Raw genomic sequence first — 24,458 nt, forward strand, 5'->3', positions numbered from 1 at the left:
CTACTTAAACCTAACTAACCTAAGGACATCACACACATCCATGCCCGAGGCAGGATTCGAACCTGCGACCGTAGCAGTCGCGCGGTTCCGGACTGAGCGCCTTAACCGCGAGACCACCGCGGCCGGCGAAAGTCTCAATAATTTTGTACGAAGGAGTATGTCGTGACATTTGAACAGTTCTGCCAGATCTACCTTCCGCCCGAATTCATTACTTTTCGCAAGTAGTCGCCTTAACTATTAGGGTATCAGAGCATGTCTCCAAGCCTAACTCAAAACTTTCGCCGTTATTGATGTTCCCCATGTATGATTTCCGGAAACTGCTATCAGAGATTGTTCCGCAGATTATGTTCGAAACGGAGTTGATCGAGGGCCATGTCTTACCCTGCCGCGTGGGATGTGCTTGAAATGAATCAAAAGCATTGAAATTAATGAAGATCCATTGACATGAAATACTATCATTGCAAACGGTTTAGGTATGGAGGACCAGCAAGGTAATGAATATGGAATGACTTGCATTCGAACCTGCGTTTCCAACACGCTTCCTTATTTTTTCCCACAGAGTATGTGGGAATAGCGGCACTGGGGAACGGAGCAGGTGAAGGACGAAAGAGGTGACCGGATTTAAAAGGCTTCATCCAACGGGCGGATCGCTGTAAACAATGTCACAAGAGCTCTTCCAAGAGTCCCTCAGAGAAATTTGGGACAGATTTTGCTGCAGAATCGAGAGCCTTTTTTTCCTATTGCGGTCCTAAAGTGCTTGTACAGCAAACATGCAGAAGGACAATATGTATTATATCTGCAATTACAGGTAGTTATTCACTTACACCAAAAATATCCCAGAATTAGTGAGCTTCTTTCATGTTTTCGTGAGATTTTGCAAAACCAAGCGCAGCTTGAAATTTTCTAAATTCGAACTCCTTGTCGACCATGCATAGAATAATGAACCTGTGGCAATATCCGAGGAGATATGACCAGTGGATTAAGCTGCACGTCGGGAGTGGCACACAGCTCAGACGAATCATGTGTCATATTCGCGCTATAAACAGCAGACTACGAATGGAGGGACTGCTGTAAGTTAATTACGTTCCACGCAGTTACGCAAGCTGTAAAACAGAGACAAAATTCTAAGAGAAGTTGAAGATACGCAACGTCTAACTTTATACCCGCTACGGCGTAGTCATTCTGAATCTTATTCTCGAGAGCGAGGCGTTTACACAGTGCGCCAAGCTCTGTTTTCGTGACGTGTAGTTCAAATGGCTCTGAGCACTATGGGACTTAACATCTGAGGTAATCAGTCCCCTAGACTTAGAACTACTTAAACCTAACTAACCTAAGGACATCACACACATCCATGCCCGAGGCAGGATTCGAACCTGCGACCGTAGCAGCAGCGCGGTTCCGGACTCAAGCGCCTAGAACCGCTCGGCTACAGCGGCTGGCCGTGACGTGTACTCTATCGTCCTGGTATGTGGAGAGTTGATTACTGCCGCTAAATATTTCGTCAGGTGTAACTGCCTCGTTTATCGACTGTCAGAGACGACCTGCTTTCCTGTGGTTATGTAAGTTACCACGTGACGAGGAAAGCACGTGTGTCAACGGAGACAGTGACTGGCGTCTGCATTCATTATCTGTCACTGTATTCAAAACCTACGCTGCGTCTGCAGCAGATAGTCTTCATGTTATCTTGCATCGGTAATTTGATATCTTATTCACTTTTGCAATGAGAGATAACTGTTTTCTTCGTCGCAAACATTAAAACAAAAGATGATTAACTTGACCTCCTCCGTTGTTAAGGAGCGATGTGTTCAATTTTGGGTTAACAGCACAGCGGAAATCTTTTGGTCAGAATTGGATTAACCAGGTCTATTGTTAGTAGACGCTTGCAGTGCAGTGATAAGCTATGCATAACATGTGCGTATGACTGTTTATCGAAGTACAGCATATTTCATCGGTGATCACATCTATAGTCTTTTATCTACTTGTGTTCTGCGAGAGTGAATCACGTGAATATCACCTTTGATTCTCAGAAAGATGCAATTGTAACTTGCCTCTATTTGAAATATTCTAGGTTTATAAAATTGGTTGCTGATATAAAATATTCGCTAACGTCAGCCATTTCAGTAAACATTTGTATCATTTCTGAACCGCTCTCCTGAATTCTCATCAGTCTTCCGTTGGTTTGATGCGGTGTGCCATGATTTCTTCTCTTGTACCAACCTCTTCATCTCGGAGTAGCACTTACGTCCAACATCCTCGGTTAATCATTGGATGCATTCCAGTCTCGGTCTTCTGCTGCAGATTTTGCCCTCTGCAGCTCTCTATAGTAGCGTGGAGGTTATTCCCCGATAGTTTAATACATTCTATCCCTTTTTCTAGTCTTTGTTTTCCACATATTCCTCTTCTGGTAGATTATGCGGAGACACCTTAGTTTTCAGCATCTTTGTGTAATTCCACATCCGAAACGCTTCGATTCTCTTCTTCTCCAGTTTTCTCAAATCCACGATTCGCTTCAATATATGAAAGAGTAAAAACTTCGGTACTAAATGATATTGATACTGCGTATCTGACAATGCTCCTGTGATTCTGCATGCTGTCGTCATAGGGAGAAAGAAGACAGTTGTCGAAAGAATACGTGGGGCAGATTTTGAACTAACCGTACAACTGGAATTCTGTGTTGAATGTTCTAACAACAGTCAGCGGGATAGATATGCTGTGCATTATCTATCTGTTTCTACGGATGAAATCGCAACAGAGACAAACACGGTGATATGAAGCAGTCTATGTCAATAGTAAAGTGGTTGTATTGAATATTTTCATTGTACGAGGGCACGCTGAAAAATAATGCTTTCCAATTTTTATTTAAGAACTCTTAAAGCTTTTTATGTAAAACAAACGCTAGTAAAATTCGGCATCTTTATGCTTCATGTCTACATATTTATTTCTCAGCATAGTGACCCTAGCGACGAACACATTTCTCGCAATGAGATATCAGTTTGTTGATACCGTCACTGCAGAATGTTTGACCTTGTTGAACGCAACCACAACGTCACTTCCTGCGTTGCTTCATCTCTATCAAAGTGAAGTCCTCGTTTTTTTTTTCTTTTTTTTTCTTTTTAACAGGTGAAAATCGGATGGAGCCATGACGGAACTGTTTGGAAGATGATCGATGACGGTGAACACAAGACGTCGGATTGCTAGGGACGTTGCAGCGCTTTTGCGTGGTTTCGCATTGACATGCTGAAGGAGACGATGCTCCACAGGCGGACGGACTCTTCGAATTCGATATTCTATTACATCACGCTGTTACTCGCGCACCGACATCGTTGCTTTCCGCACCGCCGTGTTACACGCTACAATTCGAAGCAAATACGTAGGCATGAAGAATAAGGATGTAGGATGTTGACAACGTTTGTTTTATTTAAAACGTTTTAAGGGTTTTCACACACAAAAATTCGGAGGCATTACTTTTCAGGAGGTCCTTGTAGAAAGATTTAAGTACAAATTACAGTTGCAACCTCAGGAAAGATAGTAACAAAATTTTCCTTTTTGTGCGTATGCAGTATAGTAGGAAGAACACATTAACACAGGTTTGGATGATTTGGGTGTGTACTGGGGTGCGAAATTTAGCACAAAGAGCTACCAACTCTGGCAGCGGCAGGGCGTCGAATCGATCTGATCATGGATGACTGATTACGGGTACGTCATTCCATGCTGCGACGACTCTGTGCTAGAGCTCATCAATCGTAGTGGCTGGCGAGTGGCGGCGTCTCCCGATAACCCATAACCAGATATTTTCAGCGGCAAGCCGCAACAACGGTCGCCTTGGAGACGAGGTGTTGCACACGTCGTAGGCATTTTTCTTGTTGCAAACGAGCCCACTTGCTGACGTGGATAAACGATCCTGCACCCTTGCGAACAATAAGTTTGTCGTCGCGGGCGCCACAGACAGTCAGCTTGGCGCCGAGACGGCCCTTCTGACGTCGTCGATTCCATATTCGTTTGATAGTCTTGGGATCCTGACAAACGAAAAGCAGCGACTGTAGCGGAACGATAAACCGCATCTCGATAGGTCATAGTCCTGCTGCTGTAGAAATCCGACAACTTTTTCCGCGAGGCGTAATACGATCTTCGCGCAAGTAATCGTCATTGAAACGTGGTTTCCAAATTAGAAATCCGCTGTTTCTCTGCTTTTGTACAGAATATAGTGGGTGGTTGTAATTAAACTTTCCGTAATTAACACGTTGTAACCCGGAAACTTGTTACCTTACGAGTACCTAACTTGGTAGCATTAATGTCCAGAGCATGAGGTGCATGATTTCCACACGTCACGCTGCCACCGTTCAGTTACAACTGTGGCCACCAGGTGCCGTGATCAGTCATCGTGATTCATAGTCTCACGCGTCAGAGCAGTCGCAGTGCACTCGTTGACATGTCAACATGAGCCTGGACAAAAGGAGCATGGAATTACTGGTGAAGCTCTATTATCGAAACAACAGAAATGCTGCAACTGCACTTCGATAATATCGCCGGCTGAAAGGATAACGGAAGGGTCCTCTTTCTTCACCCGCTGTACGGAGCACAATGAAGAAGTTCGAACCAACTGGAGAACTGGGTATAATTCCGGGAAGAGGCCGACGACCGGTTACACCATAGATTGTTTCTTTTCCTACGACAGACAACGCTGCTCGCAATTCCCGATCGTCAGGCAGTGCGCGTGCTGTGTCACGACAGTTGAACATCCCGTGATCCACTGTACGGAAGGTACTTCGAACCATTCTCAAATGGTATCCGTACAAGACCAATATCGTACAGCAGCCTGCACCACAGGACGCACAACGACGAGTTGACTTCGCTCTCCACTTTCTCGCAGGGATTGAAGTTGACTAGGGTTGGGCCTGGACTATCCTATGGTCAGACGAAGCTCATTTTTGTCTGTCGGTAAGGTGGACACACAGAACTGTCCAGGGTGGCGACCTTCACCTCCAGTCACTGTGTATGGAGTTTCTCTGTATGGTGAACGTGTCATCGTATGGTGTGGCTTCTCGTCTACGTTCTACGTTCATCATTGGTCCATTCTTTTTGGGACATGTTGGTACTCAAGGACCAAAGACGTGCAGTGCGACTGGCCGTCGTTACTGTGGTATGCTTCAACAGCGTGTCAAACCCTGTAGGAGAGAGACGCATTGAACTCAACATCACTCGTGATGTTCACTTGCTTCTCCGAAACACATTTGTAAACGATCGAATTATCAGCCGATCGTTTCCAAATGCTTGGGCAGCACGATCAGCTGATCTCACTCCCTGTGATTTCTGGTTGTGGGGCTACGTGAAGGACAGGGTTTACCAGAGGAACATTCACACAAGTGCTGATCTGAAGCGCAGCATATCAAGAGAGGTAGCCAGCATACCTACGGACATGCTTCGTTCTGCTGTGCAGAAAGCAATCCTGCGCTTTTAGACTCTTCTGGCCACTGATGGGTGCCCTATTGAGCCCCTTTTGTAGCAGTAATGGTACGGGTATGTAATGGTATGATGTACCATAGCGGGCGCTGATAACCACGCAGTTGAGCGCCCCACAAACCAAAACATCATCATCAACATGTACCATAGCAGCACATTTAAAGTGTTTCAGTTGAATTGATTCTGCAGTGTTTCTCCTCCCCGTGTCCTGGACATTAATGCTACCAAATTTGGTACTCGTACGGTAATAAGCTTCCGTGTTATAACGCGTTAAATAGGAAAAGTTTAATTATAACCACCTGGTAGATGACCTAGCCGCTACCTACTTCGTGCGACGGTGGCGGATTGCTAATCATTTGCATATCGAATCATTTAGCACACTCCGTTCCAGTCTGTCGCATGCCGCCTTTACATTGTTGCAGTTTTAATGGTCAGCAGTGGGTTGTGTAGCCACAATCGGAGTACGGTTATTGAGGCGCCTCCGAACATCCCCAGCCATAAGTAAAAGATGCCACTTGTATCGGGCCTCAACTTTTCCAAGTGTGTTGAGCAGCGAGTCTAGCATGCAGCGGGTGCTTCCTGCGCCCCTGTCGCACCAGTGATATCTCCCCCTCGCTACTCGTACGGAAGCTGCTGACTGTCGGAGCCCTGGCGTCTCGCCTCGCATAAGTAGAAGAAGCGCGTAGTCAGCTGTCTGGGGAGTGCCCTTGCAGCGAGAACGCGCGCTGCCACACTTGCCGAGAGCTCTCCACTGTCGTGGGGGATGGGGGGGGGGGGGGGGCTGCGAGGTACAGTGGCTCAGTTACAACCTCCCCTCCCCTCAGTGCTTCTAACGAAACTCGCAAGAGGACGACACGACACACCACACCACTCTCTATCCTTCACGTCCGTGACTACGTGATACTGGAACAAGTATCATCCCTCCATTACTTTTGGCTGCCAAACTGACTTAGACAATAATGAAGCCTCACATGAGTCCCTCGACTATCTGAAAATACAAGGTGAAACATCGTGAGCTAAACTAGGTTCTCTTGTGTTTCGGCAGATATTTGCTTACTGGTCGGCGCTACAGTCCGAGTAGAATCTTGGTCTCCTTTTCTACGTGCCTCCGTTCTTCTCAGTCCTTTTCTCTCTTTCGCCAATTCCTGATTCCCATTTGCTTTGAGGTCCTCTTCCGTATCTTCGAGCCACCTTTTTCTGGATCTTGGTTCAAATGGCCCTAAGCACTATGCTACTAAACATCTGAGGTCATCAGTACCCTAGACGTAGAACTACTTAAACCTAACTAACCTAAGGACATCACACACATCCATGCCCGAGGCAGGATCCGAACCTGCGACCGTAGCAGCAGCGCGGTTCCGGACTAAAGCGCCTAGAACTGCTCGGCCACAGCGGCCGGCTTTTCCTGGATCTTCCCCACCTCCTTCTTCCCTCGGGCTTTCCTATGACCACTTTCTTAACACTTTGAGTTTCTGGCATTTTCTGTACAAGACCAGTGCGTATTATTCTTCTTTGCTTGATTTTTACTACAATATTCATCTGTCCAAGAAGTGACTGCATTCTGCGTTGATCCTCATTCTCCAGCACCCTGCGTCTCTCACTGCCCCAAATATCTAGCCGGCCGCGGTGACCGTGCGGTTCTGGCGCTGCAGTCCGGAACCGCGAGGCTGCTGCGGTCGCAGGTTCGAATCCTGCCTCGGGCATGGGTGTGTGTGATGTCCTTAGGTTAGTTAGGTTTAAGTAGTTCTAAGTTCTAGGGGACTTATGACCTAAGATGTTGAGTCCCATAGTGCTCAGAGCCATTTTTGAACCCAAATATCTATCTCAAAATCTTCTTTTCCTTTCTCAACAACCATTATTCTTCCTTCCTAGTGGCCGGCCGGTATGGCCGAGCGGCTCTAGACGCTTCAGTCTGGAACCGCACGACAGCTACAGTCGCAGGTTCGAATCCTGCCTCGGGCATGGGTGTGTGTGATGTCCTAAGGTTAGTTAGGTTTAAGTAGTTCTAAGTTCTACGGGACTGATGACCCCAGATGTTAAGTCCCATGGTGCTCAGATCCATTTGAACCATTTTGAACCTTTCTAGTCAGCACCCAGCCTTCCGATACAAGCGTTACTATAGATCATAATATAGTCAAATATATTTGCCTTTTTGTATTGCTACTAACATTTATTGACCTGAATATATTCTGCAACGAATAAGAACATAGGTTTCCGTTTGCTGTCCTTTCTTGAATTTTTGCTGTTTTCTTGTTATCTACTGTTCTTTTCGAATATAAATCTTAAAACATTTCCACTCCGTGGTTGATTGATTGATTTTAACAGGAGAGCTAAAGGTCTAACCCGCCACTGCCCGCACCGAAACTAGGTTTATTGTGCGGTATAGCTCCCTGTATATCTAGTAAAGCCAACCAACGCCCTTAAATAGTGCAAGGAGTCCCTCTACCAGTTTTTCGTTAGACACAATTTCTTCAGGTCTAGTTGTCCCGAAGATTCTGTATCTTTTACTCTCCAATGCCATGCATTCAAAGATTAGGTGTGATCCAGTTTATTCACCTTCATCACAGATTTTACATTTAGGTTCCTCTTCGATTATACCCATTGTGTGTAGGTGTTTGTTGAAGTTCCCATGGCCGGTCATCAATCCAGTCATGAGTTTGATCTCTTTCCTGTTCAGTCCCAGGATTACAGAGCTTCTTTTAAAACATGTCTTGGGCATCATTACCTTACGATGTTTTTGTTTGTGGAACTAGGTCCAATATCCTGCGTGCTGTTTCCTAAACCAGTTCCGTAGTTCTAATTTGATTGGTGATTGTCAAGACAGGTTCCTTCCACTCCTTGGTACTCCTTGCCATTTATTTTTATTGAAGTGTCTCACCTAGCCCCACCAGGATCTCCCATCACATATTTTGTTTACTCGGGAGATATTTGCGATTTCGTTATTGCAACTTGTGATTTGAGTCATCCCAAACAAATACTTGTCATCACGTCTTTCGTTCGAATTCTGGTGTCGATGGAAATAATCGATTTTTTTAGCGTTGCAAACATAGTGATTTTTAAAGGTGTTTTATGTTCCCATTCGAGTAAGCGCTCAAAATTAGTCTGCTTCGATATTCATTTTATCGATATGTGTTATTCGGGACAGCAAAACCCGTTGAATAACCAGCACTTTAGCAACGACTGAGCAGCGGTGCTGTATTGTGGCAGCAGTTAGCTCAGGCCGGGTCGGTGTTGTCGCTGCTAGAGTCTGGTTACTGGTCTTATTTTACATTTCCTCGCAAAATATTCAACTGGACTGTTATTCGAAGTAGTGGTCACAGTCCGTTGAATCAATTCAACTGCCTTAAAACGCTCTCCATTGAGGGCTGATTTAAGCTCATGGAAGAGCATTATATCTCCTTGGGCGAAACGAGGTGAATATGAGGTCGGGTTGTTCGGGGGAGGGGGCGGAAAGAGGGGTTTCGGGAAGTGGTATTCCTGCTTTGGACAAAAGTGCGACACAAGAGGGCTTCTCCGAGTCGGGAAACAGAAATAAAAGAAACTATTGTACATCTCTGGTATTCTGTGGTACTGGAAATAAATTGTTGCCGACAGATACAATAACATCCTACCAGGCGTGCTAATCCCGTAATCTGCGAAAGGCAATGGTCCCAGGTTCGATTCCTGGTCCGGTGGCACACGTTTTTAATCAGGCAGAACCTTTCGTAGGAATCCATTACGCTAACAGATAGCGTCGGTTTAAGATCGGCCCAGAAACCTCTGAATGGCTCTGAGCACTATGGAACTTAACATCTGAGGTCATCAGTCCCCTAGAACTTAGAACTACTTAAACCTAACTAACCTAAGGACATCACACACATCCATGCCCGAGGCAGGATTCGAACCTGCGACCGTAGCGGTCACGCGGTTCCAGACTGAAGCGCCTAGAACCGCACGGTGACAACGGCCGGCAAACCTCTGAGAGGTTCCATGCCCTCTTTTGCATGTCTCCTCTCATTTTCACCAATTTTATTAATGTTCTAGGTCATTGCATGGTAGTAACAGACTAAAAAAGGTTATTGTAATGAGAGATGAAAAATACTTTTCACTTGATTCCTAAACATGTTGTTTTTCTTTCTTGGCCGGCCGAAGTGGCCGTGCGGTTCTAGGCGCTGCAGTCTGGAACCGCGAGACCGCTACGGTCGCAGGTTCAAATCCTGCCTCGGGCATGGATGTGTGTGATGTCCTTAGGTTTGTTAGGTTTAACTAGTTCTAAGTTCTAGGGGACTAATGACCTCAGAAGTTGAGTCCCATAGTGCTCAGAGGCATTTGAACCATTTACTTTCTTGGGTGGCCTGTGCGAGGCGAGCATCGGAGGACGCGGCACACGGCATTTCCGGTTGGGGGCTGCACTTACCTAAATTCTGAGGGGTTCCTACAATAGGTTTAAGCGCCTGGCGGAACGACTGACGTCGGTCGAGTTTCGCCTATTGTATGCAGGGCAAAACGACCTGCGAGACGTCTGAGTGTCGCCGCAGTTTGTTTACCATTCCGGCGCGTCCGGAACGAAGATTCCTGGCACCGACTGATTGCATTGTCCTCTTGATTTGGAGAAAACTTGTGGAGTGTGCCGTGCTGAGTGCGACTGTCTGGCACCGGATGGCCGGTGGTCTAGGCAGGTTATTTTCTTAGCCGGTCAAACGGCAAGTTCAGTGCCCTCAGCTGAATAGCAGAGGCATGATTGGTCAACTGAAACTGAGGCTAGTTGACGTCATAAAGCCCTGCTCGAAATTGGAGGGAACGATCGCTATTGGCGCGAATGATGTTCTGAAACAGTGTGGGGGAATTTTGGAATCAGAACTGAATGCTGATGCGCAGTTTTAGAGGAGAGTAGAGAGTAGAGCAATGTTGGCTTCGCTGCTTGCACCGCATTGCAGAGGGGGATTCGGGATCTGATCGTAGTCGGAGTCGGACGGTCTTTCGACTTGGTCGCTCTTTTTCGGAAGAACTTAGAATTCTCGGACAGCCTTCGCGGCCAGGGGTTGACACTTGGTTGGTGCATGGCAGAAGTCGGCGCCTACATCATCAGGACGCTGCCTACCGACGACGTTCAGCTGATTTCAGTACTAGTTCAGTATTTTGCGGCTCCAGAGTTGTATGACCTTATCAATTTCATACTGAATCCCTCAGCAGAACGCGCGCTCGCTTTGCTACAAGGCCACCTTGCTTGTTTCTCCATGTGATCCCATTTGAGCTCTCACTGCCAATTGCGATACTGCTATATAGTCGGGAGATTAATATTTGATTCATTGGGACCTCCAGTCATTATCGTGAATCTATTGCATCACAGAGTAGGAGCCCCTTGTTCTCGAGTCAACTCTTATTCTCATAATATTTGGTATACCCTATCCTTTAACTTACTGTGTGTGTAGACAATCATGTGCATTTATGTCCTGATGTATATTTTAAATCTCATTGTAATATTTAATCCGCATATCATTTCGTAGATATAGGCAGAATCCCATTTCCTATTGTTTATTATGATAAATGTTGTGTACATAGTTCCGCGTAGTCAGCGCGTACACAACTTTCCCAATAGAGCGCGCCCCGTTAAGCACAACAGCGCAGGCGCAGCGCTCGTCCGTCACCGCACTACGAGATGGCGCTGTCTTAGAGACGCACCAAATTCTGTTTCCGCCGATCCGCGTATTAATATGTAACGCAGCCAATGAGATTGCTGCTGACGTAGAACGTTTCCTCCTCGCGGATCACACTCGCGCAGTGATACCAGAACGCGCGAGGTATTATAACGAGTGTACAGACCTCCGATTAGTCAGTCTGCATTAGTCTGCACCTAATAAGCTTACCATATTCCTGTACATAGCCATGAAGATAAATGAATAGACACTTTATCAAGTATCAGTGATATGTGAGAATAAGATTAACGTACCAAGACCAAAGGAACTTCAGATTGTCAATTGTAAACAGCATCCAGAATCAAGTTACGTAATATGTGTTTTTATTATTTTAATAAATGTTTGTGAAATTTAATCAAGTTCTGTTTAAAGTGGGTCATCGTCAATCTGCTACTCTAAGAGTGCAAGTGGAATTTCTATAGTCTGACCTTACAGCAGAAGATAAACACGCCACGATAAGACCACGAGACATATTGCTGACACTCGCCTACTTCGTTAGACCGACAAGTCCAATAATCTGATGGTGTGTGTACCGAAGGTCTTACAGTACGCACACCACAATAAAGTTCTCTTTTTTTTTTGAGTAGATTACAATTTCTAATAAATTGTGATTGTGCACTCCTTATTTTACCAGCTAGCAGGGTCCACCATCATTTCCTTCCGTTACCATTGTGCTCATAATTAATTAGCTGGTAGATAAGGAGGGGGTCGAGTGCATGTCTCGTTCTCATGCAAAATTCGTCTGAATTAAAGAGGTACAAACTCTTCTCCATCCCTGCACCTCGCACCTCAGGCACTTAGAGAGCTTTCATTCGAGGTGTCATGTACGTTTAGCAATGTGTCCTCTTGACTGATGACTAACTCTGTGTGCTTGTTCGTGTGTTTCCAGTCGCTGATCGCGGGCTCCGGCTACGATTCGCCGGCGCTGAAGCGAGGCGTGCTGTGGCAGCAGCGGGACCGGCTGTTCTCGCGCTGGAAGGAGCGCTACTTCGTGCTCACCAGGGACTACCTGCACTGCTTCAAGAGGGCCTCCACGCCGGGCCGCATCTCCGACATGGGGCAGTTCATCTTCAAGGTGGGTCCGCCGATCGCACACACTCTTTGTTTGCTGTAGGTAGCTAGTAACTGTATCGTTCGTTTCACCTCTCTGGATCGAGTAAAGCAGTGGTCTCGAGTTGCAAGAATACTGACGTTTCACCCTTTCGCAGTCAGCGTTTTGCAACAAACAAATCATTCTGGAGCGGGATGGGACAAGGACTCGGAAGCAGAGTTATCCGATTCAGATTTTAATTGGAGCATGGATTTTATTTCGGTGTTTGAAGATTTCCGACGTACTAATTGCTTGAAGGGTTCTCAGGTTGCATCGGATGCTGCAGTGGGAGCTGCACAGTGTTTTAACAGGCACAAAAATCTACATCTACAGACACTCATTTTTAGAAGAAACATAGCATTTGAACGACTAGAGATAGGACGTTCATACTCACGGGACATATACATTACTATGTTCAGCAGATTGGCGTTTGAACCATGTAAGCCCACGGCTTCAAAGTCAACATCGATATCGCGGCGCAACACCGCCTACCGGTAAAATGTGTCTTTGGCTCTCGTTTGTCGCTATAAACAGAACGTAATGGATCAGTGTGACTTGAGCAGAAGTACAGGATGGCTCGCCGACGTACACACGAACCTTACCGTCAGATCAGTGAGTTTGAAAGAAGGAGCATTATTGGCATGAGAGAATGTTGTGTATCCATCTGGGTGTGTAGTTCAAATGGCTCTGAGCACTATGGGACTTAACATCTGTGGTCATCAGCCCCCTAGACTTAGAACTACTTAAACCTAAGTAACCTAAGGACATCACACACAACCATGCCCGATGCAGGATTCGAACCTGCGACCGTAGCAGTAGCGCGGTTCCGGATTTAGCGCCTAGAACCGCTAAACCACCGCGGCCGGCGACTGAAATGCTAATCATTTTTACAGAACATACTAATGTAATAGTCCTGTAAATGTGAACGGCGTAGCTCTAGTCATTAAAACTGTTTTTTTATGAACATGAGTGTATGTACTCTGCAGCCTACTGCACAGTGACGCCTGAAGATGATTAACAAGCTGTCTCGTTGAAATATTGTGCCGTTTCTACAACTTCAGAGACACCGCACTATGACCTTCCAACCAGGGATTTAACTACGTTTATCTGTCCCGACGGACTGCTGTTGCTGGAGAACGTGATCTTAACTGTTAATTGTGCAAGGGCTGGCGTTGTACGGAGTTTCCCCCGAGCCTAATCAGCTAGAAAGCTCTCTCTCTCTGAGGCCCGTAGCTTGTGCGTTGGGTATCTCTAATCCATATAAATTATGTTGAAGGGGAGGACGCAGTATATGCTGACTGTTGTGGTCGGGAACTATTAGGCTAGCTTAGAGGTAGCCGGCTTCTCCTTGGGTTTCCGTTACCTCCAGGTACTCAAGCAGCATCATTAACGATATTACAAGAAGTTTTGGCAGCGGAACGCACAAAAGCGGTGTTATAAGTGGGAGTAAGGGATCTCCAGTCCGAATGTCTCTATTCTGTTCCTCATGTCTGATTGGCTGGAAGGGCTGAATTTTTATGCAGTTTCTGCAAGATGGCTGAAGCAAGATTTGTGAGTCGGCGCGCAGCTCTAGGCAAGTCCCGCTGAATTGGGAGGTAGTGATCCTCAATGACCAGTAACGATATTCTGCTAGTACTGGCAGCTTAAAACAGATTGCTCGTGCGTTCCCCTTTGTGGGCATGAAATTATGATCGGTCATTTCCGAATTCATAATCGAGCGTTGCGTCTTAGTGTGGCCACACGAGATTTGTCAGAACAAGTTTCACATAAAAACATCGAGCCAATGGCGAGCCGGAGGTGGCGCTTGATGATAGGGAGATGATTGGTGAGCATACATTGAAGCTAATAAACACCTTTTGCTGTCGTGGAAACTGCAAGTGTTTCGATTTCAATCTGACTCTCGACCTACATGGTTTTAAACTGCTGTGTTGTTTAGTCGCTGTAAACAGTTCTATCAATGTAGCAACGATCTAGTTGATGGCACGGTACTCACTGTTGGCAATGTATGTTGTCCAGAACAGTATAGATTCTCCTCGGTAAGGTTCTGCCTCCGTGCCATCTTCTGTCGTATGGTGTTGTAAGGGACGATAACGAAGTTTCCATTCGAATGGCGTACAGTCCAGAATCGGCTTGCCAATCAGGCAAAATGCCGTGATCATCGAGCCAATCATTCCACCGTCGCACTAGTTTGAAGATACCCGTTTGGTAAAACACCATGTCTTGTTGCCTGAATAAGTCCGAATCTGCCTGCTGCACATCCTCTTCCTGAGATTTTCACTCTGCAGCGGAGTGTGCGGTGATATGAAACTTCCTGGCAGATGAAAACTGTGTGCCGGACCGAGACTCGAACTCGGAACCTTTGCCTTTCGCGGACAAGTGCTCTACCAACTACCTCGTCTCCCCGAGTTCAAGTCTCGGTCCGGCACACAGTTTTAATCTGCCGGGAAGTTTCAGATACCATCTTCATACACATTGGTAATAACGTCGCCTTGTTCATGATGCCTTATTTACCGTAGACGCATTGGAAAGACACGAATGTCACACTAACCCTTGCCTCCATATCGATGCTCGTATACCTGCATCGGAGTCGCGCTACGTTGCATATATGCATGTTACAGCATCGCCCTAAAGACGGAAGCCTTTTGACCGTCCCTACACTTTGATACGGCATATCACTGTTGTCAGCTTCTCGCACCTTGGAGCCATTCTTTTCCAAGCAGTTCTTCAGTTGTGCTGTTCCAGTCCTCCCAACAACGAAAACACTTTGGGTCCATCACGAATCGAACCCGGGTGCTCCGCACCGCAACCAGACACGCTAACCGCCGAGATCCGCAGGAGTTAAATTACTACCGGACTTTTTTATTAGTGTTGAAGTTGTTACAATTTAAATTCTGTCTCGCGGGTTCCATCAAGGCTGGCGCGCGAAGTGTATAAGTGACGATGATCGATCCGGGCCCGCCGATAAAGGTTTCATTGCGGTTCAGTGGTGCAATACGTCGCATGGTTTGTCCTGCATGCCTCTGACTACATGGCTTTTGGCCGGGGACACGAGTGAATCTTCGCGCGACGCCACGCATCACAGAGAATGAGATGACGGAACGTCTCAGCTGTACCAGCAAATTGTACGGGGAAGCTGCTTCTACCGCTGCCAGACAGCTCCTCTTACTTACTTTTCTATCCTCCAACGAAAGCTGTCCGTCCTGATTAACAAGCAGAACTAGCAGCGCTGGGAGAAAGGTCCGGCGGAAAGTGGCCAACTCACTCCCTGGGCACCGTCTGCAAGTGTTCGCTCGTATAGTTTAAAAAAACAAATAAAAATGAACGTGTTCCAGTAGCGGAGATTCTTAAGAAAGACTGCGGTCGTTACAACTTAAAGTGGCCCATTTCGTCAACAGAGTCTTTAAAAGCTCCTGACTGGGGATCTCAGCAGTAGACATTCATTTATCGTTGATTGTTACTTTCGTTTGCTTCGCCCTGTACAGTGGTGAGCAAATCAGAAGGCGAATGCGTGTTGCTTTCTGCGCTGAGAGAGACGCAGAATACTGTTCCGTTTCTGCCCCTTTCTTGAAAACGTTTTTGTGTCAGAACATTATCGCACAGCTAATACTTGTTACAATCTCTTTATGTTACCCGCATTGAATACTACAGTGGCCAAAACGTCTCCCCATACGTGCTCTCGAAGCGCTCGTTATAGACAGATGCGCCAGATTAAGGTTGTTGTATTGCTGTGGTCGCCGGCCGATGTGGCCGAGCGGTTCTAGGCGCTAAGTCCGGAACCGCGCTACTGCTACGGTCGCAGGTTCGAATTCTGCCTCGGGCATGGATGTGTGTGACGTCCTTAGGTTAGTTAGGTTTAAGTAGTTCTAAGTTCTAGGGGACTGATGACCACAGATGTTAAGTCCCATAGTGCTCAGAGCCAACCATTTTTGTTATGATGACAACGAACGAGTCGTCGCCAATGTTGGCTGGTGCCCAATGCTAAACAGAAACAACGACCAAAATAATTAGAAGTCGTTGGTAAAAAAATATTATATATTGTACTTAACTGGTTGTACAGGATTGTTCTTGGCGGCATACATATAATTATAAATAGATAGCTATTGAGGCCTCACTTAGGCCATACGTTACTAAGCGCCTTGTTAGAGGTTGCGTCCTATCAGCTGAAGGCTATGTTACTTTACTACTTGACTTCCCGAGCAAGATGGACGAGATCTCGCTAGAAACTTGATACAAGCCGCGGAGCGGCGCTGGTCGCGACTCGCGAGTCCAACGACACTAACACGGGCCGCGGTCGATAACTGCAACCCCTAACGAGTGTGGTATCGAACGTTTATACCACAGTTAGTTGTAGAACTACATAGCATATAGTGACCTTAGGGAAGAAAGAAAACCCAGGTACATTTTGTAACGAAGAAGTCATAATAATATACTAATAATTTCACATGTACGCAGTCGTTTTGTTACACGGCACTTAGGCAAACGTAAAGATGTATTAGTAGTGCCTGGATCATACCTGCCACAATCCCCATTTTCGTTTACATTTGCTTTTTTCGGTACTTGATATTAGTCTTGAAACATGGGATATGCCATAGCACTAAATGACAGCTCACTATTCAGTACCGTGATACCCTGCTGCGAGTGCCTCGACACTCTTGCACACAACGACGACTGGAAACAGGAAGCAGCGATGAGAATGGCTGCGTGCAGCCGGAAGCAGCAGCTGCAGCATATTGTGACATTCTTATGACGAAATAGACGGACTTTTTATGTCGCGTATCACAGTGTTGATCGAAGAACGTCGCAAAACTTGGTTCAAATGGCACTGAGCACTATGGGACTTAACTTCTGAGGTCATCAGTCCCCTAGAACTTAGAACTACTTAAACCTAACTAACCTAAGGACATCACACACACCCATGCCCGAGGCAGGATTCGAACCTGCGACAGTAGCGCTCACGCGGCTCCAGACCGTAGCGCCTAGAACCGCACGGCCACTCCGACCGGCGTCGCAAAACTCAAGTAGAATACAAAACAATATATTGAACAGCACCTGCTGTTGTCTCGCGTATTCCCCCCGCCCCTCCTCCTTATGCGAACTATAGTTTGATTTTTTTTTAAATTTCTGTTACAACTGTCACAGCCACAAAACTCTTTATCACGCTAATACTTGTAATACTTGACGATCAGTATTCAGCTGATGGAGTTAGGGACATTAAGGATGAGTAAAACCTATTACAAGATTTACAGAGTAAATGGGTTCTATAGTCGAAGAAAACGGCGGAAAAAATATTTAAGAATTTATCTGTGGGAAAACTGAAACACGTAAAACAAGAAACGTGTACAGTTTGTTGAGAAAGCCGACGAAATAATAATGCAATAGCGCTAACACGGATGGCCTTGCGAAGCTTAAATTAGAAGAGACAGTGCTTCTTTGTCAGTGAATTTAGCGTCTAGTTATTTTGACTCGTTTCCAGATTGAAAGAGTCCGAGCTAGAGCATCAGTGAAAACTAATTTAAATTATTTTCTAAACGAACTATACGGTTCTTTGATTGCTGACACACATGCGTAATTTAATATTAATCACGTGATGAAAACTGAATGCGTCATTTACGAGTCAGTAACGCATTTTTTCGTGCTTTTCTTTTTTTCCCCTACAAGTCAACCACTTCGTTTCGTTTACAAATTATTTCGAGCTGTGATCCATCCTCCTGTTGTATTTTTAACACAAAATTCTTAGTGAGACAAGTAACAATAATCTGTATTTGGCAATAAAGTGTTTAATAACTTTTCGTCACATTTTCGCATTCTTGTGATTAATTACAGTTCCCTGAATCAACAAGAATACAAGGACAATAGTATATTTAAATAAGCCAGAAAATGGGCTGCTGTAGCTTGTGTAGCTTTTTCCTTCTTTTTATTATTTAATTAACTTTATATTTCTAGGATGCGTATTCCAAGCCTCTGTCTGCCCAACTGCTGCAGACCTATCAAAAGATTGCCCTTGAAAGCATTGCGTGCGAAACAGGCAACCTACAATACACATCCTCAACGCGGGCCTACATAAGCGGAAGGCGCGGTGAGCTTTTCCGCACCAAGCTTGTTTTCGCTTCAGTCCGTTGCTCGTGCTGGAGTATCAACGTTAAATACAGTTTTACCGCTAATTTCTCATCAGAGTCTTACTTCTCGTCTCTGACGCTGGCTTCGCTGAGGACGTATGTTGAAAAATAATGGTGTTTGCTGAACGGGTTGTACTGATTTATTTAGACAGACCACTGATATATTAGATGACGAAAGGTAGCTGCCCTGTTTCCGGGAACGAAATGGTTGTAGCGTATAGAAGTGCCACCTTCTCTCACAAGCAACCAGCAATAATATAAGAGCTGAACACGTCTCAATAACTGGAGTACTTGCGTATTTTCGACACATATACTTCGTAAGAGAGTAAATCTTTTGTGAAGCTGTAGTCAGTACACCCAGTATTTTAAATACTTGCCTGCATGAAAATCGACGATGGACGCCATATTATCCTTACTATACCTCCATTTTCAGTTAACACTGTGTATCTAGAGGATGTACATAGTGAATACCGAACACTGTCGCGGGTGAAAGTTAACGATAATAGAAACAAAAACGTTTCAGTAAACATAGACCCGCGAACGTGAGATTAACAAGATAATCACGAATTTTTAGTTAGAAGGCATTACTGACTTCAGCAGGAAATATTGTTCTAGGTAGTACAAAAGTATTTGGTATGTTGACTTATCGATTAAGTTCCCATCTAATTTGTGTGAAACATCTCCCATTACTTACCTTAACAAGAAATACAACACTGCTTCATCGTGTTAAGCGCTGCAGTGTACTGAATACTCGTGCCGGTTGAAGGAGCCGTTCGACTTGTCTTTCTCACTATTGTATGCGATACTCCACTCACCCATGCAGTGAGTGAGTTTCTTTCAAGCATCCATGGATCATCACGGAAACCTTGACAAAAATTCTTTCAAACATCCCTGAATCATGACGAAAGTCTTGAAAAGACTGTACAGTTCCCTGCTGCAATCCTTCAATCACATAAACGGGATTGCTGTATACTTTACTTCTGAGAAGGTCGCGTGGTGTAGGGCGTCTTGTCACGGTCCGCACGGCTCCCTCCGTCGGAGATTAGAGTCCTCCCTCGGGCATTGGTGTGTGTGTTGTCCTTAGTGTAAATTAGTTTAGGTTAGATTAAGTAGTGTGTAAGCTTAGGGGCCGATGGTTTTAGCAGTTTGGTCCCATAAGATATTACCACAAATTTCCAATTTTACTTCTGAGATGATCACAGAAAAATCGAGTGGGTTAATGCCGGTGATGCTGAAGGCTCAGCCTACCCATCTTGCGCTAAGTTGGCGTGTTACGTGTGGTCTTACATCAGCATGAAAATGATCAGGCGCCCCAATACGCATCTACAACATTCGCCAACCATGACCCCAGTTATATGGGGCCTTAATCGAGAAGTTTGCATTTTTAATACATATTATCGTACACAGGAAATGGACAAAAAATGGAAACACCAAGAACACATATCACCATGCCTAATACGGTCTAGGAAAACAGTTGATTTTCAAAAGGGCTTCCAGGCGTCTTGCAGTCAATAAATACGGGCCTTGTTTGGTTTTCAAGGGCATCGTATACCGCTCCTCCGACAAAACAGTGGCAAGTTTAGGTAATGATGATGTTGGTGGATACTCTCCAAAGTAGTCTACAAAGGCTCAATAATAATGAGACCTGGCGACTGTGATGGCTCGCGATAATGCAACAGTTGATTCTCGTGCTCAAAAAACTGTCCTGAACAATGAGAGCTCTGTAAACAGGGGTCCTGTCGCCTTGAAACACAGAATCACCACTTGGGGACAAACTTTGTACCATGGGATGGACCTGATCAGCCAATATGGCCACATAATCCTTGGCTGTAGATCGACTTTGCAGAATGCCCATCGTATACCACAATATGGTTGCCCAGATCACTGAACCCCCGCCATTTCCACTCTTGGGACGTAAATTCTTCCAAAACTCAGAAGCAGTGTTAAACGAGACTCATCGGACCAAATGACATTCTTCCATTGTTTTGTAGTCCAGGTTTTATGGTTTCGGCACCACGTTTTCCTGATACGAGCATTTGAATCATTGATGAGTGGTTTTGGAATTCCACCTGGCTCTGCAATTCCCAGCCCACGAAGTTCCATTGCTGTTTCGGAGCTGATAAGGTTCGCGAGTGCAACATTTAGTGACTTTGCAGCTGTCGTCCTCTTATTTTTCGGCAAGATTCTCTTCGAAGATCGGAACAGGATCACGAAACACGCACTTTTGTCTGCATTGTGGCTTAATGGCTGTTTTTTCCGCTTCCCCTGTGTACTGTATAAATCTTCAATATGGAACAATTTTCTCACGTACTAATTCACTTATCTCCGATGTAGTGCACACACAACTACACAGAACACTGTTCTTACCACGACAGACATTTGCAACGTATCGAGGGTATTGCAGAGGTGACGTGTTCTTGGTCAGATACAACAGCGCAGCTTACAAGCTTGACGAGCATCTGTTTATCTTCAAGCATGGATTTCTCGCTGTGTTTCTACGTTTTATCAAATCCCTGTACTTTCTCCCGAGACAGTTTTCGCTATCAATTGTGATGCAGCATGTATATGTGGAATTTTCGCAGAAAGTATTTCATATGAAGTTAATGAAATGCGGGACACAAAGTTAGTTAAATTTCTCATGCTTTCATCACCAAAAACATCTATTAACCTGTAAGAGTAGAGCTTATCAAGAGGAAACGAATTTTGAATTTCTATATCGGCTGCAGGGAGCGAAAGGCTATTTACAATTTGTACAGAAAGCAGATGACAGTTACAAGAGTCGAGGGGTATGAAAGGGAAGCAGTGGTTGGGAAGGGAGTGAGACAGGGTTGTAGCCTCTCCCCGATGTTATTCAATCTGTATATTGAGCAAGCAATAAAGGAAACAAAAGAAAAGTTCGGAGTAGGTATCAAAATCCATGGAGAAGAAATAAAAACTTTGAGGTTCGCCGATGACGTTGTAATTCTGTCAGAGACAGCAAAGGACTTGGAAGAGCAGCTGAACGGAATGGACAGTGTCTTGAAAGGAGGGTACAAGATGAACATCAACAAAAGCAAAACGAGGATAATGGAATGTAGTCGAATTAAGTCGGGAGATGCTGAGAGTATGAGATTAGGAAATGAGAGACTTAAAGTAGTAAAGGAGTTTTGCTATTTGGGGAGCAAAATAACTGACGATGGTCGAAGTAGAGAACATATAAAATGTAGACTGGCAACGCAAGGAAAGCGTTTCTGAAGAAGAGAAATTTGTTAACATCGAGTATAGATTTAAGTGTCAGGAAGTCATTTCTGAAAGTATTTGTATGGAGTGTAGCCATGTATGGAAGTGAAACATGGACGATAAATAGTTTAGACAAGAAGAGAATAGAAGCATTCGAAATGTGGTGCTACAGAAGAATGCCGAAGATTAGATGGGTAGATCACATAACTAATGAGGAGGTTTTGAATAGAATTGGGGAGAAGAGGAGCTTGTGGCACAACTTGACTAGAAGAAGGGATCGGTTGGTAGGACATGTTCTGAGACATCGAGGGATCACCAATTTAGTATTGGAGGGCAGCATGGAGGGTAAAAATCGTAGAGGGAGACCAAGAGATGAATACACTAAGCAGATTCAGAAGGATGTAGGCTGCAGTAGGTACTGGGAGATGAAGCAGCTTGCACAGGGTAGAGTAGCATGGAGAGCTGCATCAAACCAGTCTCAGGACTGAAGACCACAACAACAACATGTCGGCTGCAACTGTCGCTAAACGCTAAGCCCTCTTCCCTCCCTGCAGACACCCTTCGCCCCTATACCGGAAGCCTTCATAAATGTTGACGTAGCTGGCAGAGGCCACAGACCTACGAGCACTGTACAATTCTTCTCCTGAGAAACCTGGTTGTGTACTTAGTGGCACGTTGACGCAATGCCGCGAGTTACGTCGTCACAGTGAATATTGCCGCATGAGGACGGAGCTGCGGGTGTCCCAGAAAGTGTGTGCATCTGGCATCACTGCTGTACAAACGAGTGCGGCATCGCCAGAGGAGAAGGAAGGGGAGCTCATGGCTGCTGCGAATGCTAAGTCAGCGCGAGCTCGGGGTGAATGGGACTTTCACAGAGGAAATGGGCTCCAGTTAGTTGGGACGGAGCTAGCTCCGCCGCACCGGAAGGCAGGAGTTCGCACACAGCGGTCTGTGATACGCAAAACCGCACCGGGGGGCACCGGCTGGCAAAGTCCCCTTTCACACGGCTGGTCGTGCTTCTGGATGGTGTGATCCACTAACACCAGCCGGTCTGCGGCACACAGAGCGGAAGTCTCGCTCGCCGTAGTTTAGATGCCACGTGGCGGCCGAGCTGCCCCCTGTCGGTGTGTTGTTTGTAGTACTAGGCAGTTATTACCCGGCAAAGTAAATTTAAGACCTGACCAGGGTGGCAGCACTGTCGTGTTTACGCTCGAAAAACGGGGGGCGGGACACTGTATTAGCAACAACGTACACTCCAGTGGAGCGCTGCCCCGACACACACTAGACGTCTGTACAACATTGGGTGTCGTGGACTTGTGCGACCCGTGACGTCAACGTGATGTGTCCGACCAGAAATATTTTAACCATGGCCTTTCCGACAGTCCAACAAGCCGTAAAAGTGGGTGGGGGTAGATGGAGGGGAGGGGGGCGGAGAACTCTGATCTGAAATACCACTGTGTAAAACTGGTTTATATTCACCCGTTGCGTTTCCTGTCCTTTTGTCAATAAGAACAATCGTTCACATTTTAGTCGTTCTCAAGACTAAGGTTGCCACTTTCTTCAAGCAAATAAAGTAAATTGGCTATTAAACGCAGGAAAAAAATACATTGTATTGAAATAAACAGTGTCCATCACAAACCATGGCCCATTTGAAAGACTGAAGATCAAAGAAAGGAAGATATTAAGAAATATCCTTGGCTCCAGATTCCTCAACAACGAACTAATTCACATAAAAAATGCAACCCTTTACCGAACTACCGAAAAACACTCAGATCCAATGAGGAAAAGGAGAATTAGTTTTTAGGGTCACTTCCTCAGAATCAGCCCAAATAGATTAACAAAAAAGGTTTGGTCAGTTCCACAACAAAAGACCCGACCAAATTGGTTTAAGAAAACGGGAAATGACTTAAGAGAACTCCAAATCATAGAAAATGTTCATAGACAAAAATAAAAACAAAACACACGTAAAGACAAGAAAGGTAAGTTCAAAGTCAAAATGAAAACCAAAGGACCAATCCAAATCTCTGAAGAAGAACGGAAAGCGAGATCAGAAACATAAAATGTTTTTTTTTCTTAATTTTTAGTCTGAGTAAAAAATGGAAGATTGAATTTCTGCGAGTGGAACCAGATACGTGCGAATGAAACCAGCAGAATTGGCACTCGTATTCTTGCTGTTTTTCTCCGAATATGTTTAGATTTCCGATTATGTGTTTCAGGAATGTTAAGAGTACAGTTTAAATTGCTGCGAGTGAAACGAAGATCGATGACATTGATATTGTCCCCCTTCACGGCAAATGATTAATGGTAAAATCAGCTACAGTTGTAAAATTATTTCTTTCTAAAAAGGAAAACACTGCCCGGTTTCAGGACGTATGTCCCATCTTCAGGTTACCCTATTGCTGGGTTTGCAATGTATTCACGTACGGACGTGGTAAACTTGTAATTAGTGCCTCGTTGGTACACGAGAGCAGCTTTCACTACAGTGAATGACAGTTTGTGGTTTGTTAGACCTGTTGTTGGCGGCTACATTAATGTGAATTCTGACCGTCGGATGGCATGAGCAATCCTCTCGCTAACGTCACGGGTACACAGCCGCTCCCACCAGCATTTCAACTTTGGGGTTGTGCTTCGTACTGATCTTTGAAGCACTGGTAAGTCGCATACTCGGGGGGTTACATTCGTTTCCCCACATACCTGCATGTGAGCAGTAATCCCTGGTTTGGACGTTTCAGTGTTCGGAAGACTAGCCTTCTGTCTTAATGCGGATCCGTGTGTGGCGCGCCCCTAAACCTGGACCGTTTTAAGTTTCGTGATGGGGCATTAGGGATGTTTGCACTTTAATTTTTTATGTGTTTTATTTCATTTGACGGTGGTTTCCGCTTTTCTAATCAAGGACCT

General features: G+C 45.3%; 1 protein-coding gene across 1 annotated transcript in view; it reads left to right on the forward strand.

Annotated features, from left to right (window-relative positions):
* Positions 1-24,458, forward strand: part of LOC124612881 — a 201,065-nt gene that overhangs the window by 130,417 nt on the left and 46,190 nt on the right. The window contains exon 2 of the mRNA XM_047141328.1: positions 12,025-12,210. Within this exon, the coding sequence (XP_046997284.1) occupies positions 12,025-12,210 (186 nt within the window). The remainder of the gene's footprint in view (positions 1-12,024; positions 12,211-24,458) is intronic.

This window comes from Schistocerca americana, chromosome 4, assembly GCF_021461395.2.
Source record: "Schistocerca americana isolate TAMUIC-IGC-003095 chromosome 4, iqSchAmer2.1, whole genome shotgun sequence".
Classification (NCBI taxonomy): domain Eukaryota; kingdom Metazoa; phylum Arthropoda; class Insecta; order Orthoptera; family Acrididae; genus Schistocerca; species Schistocerca americana.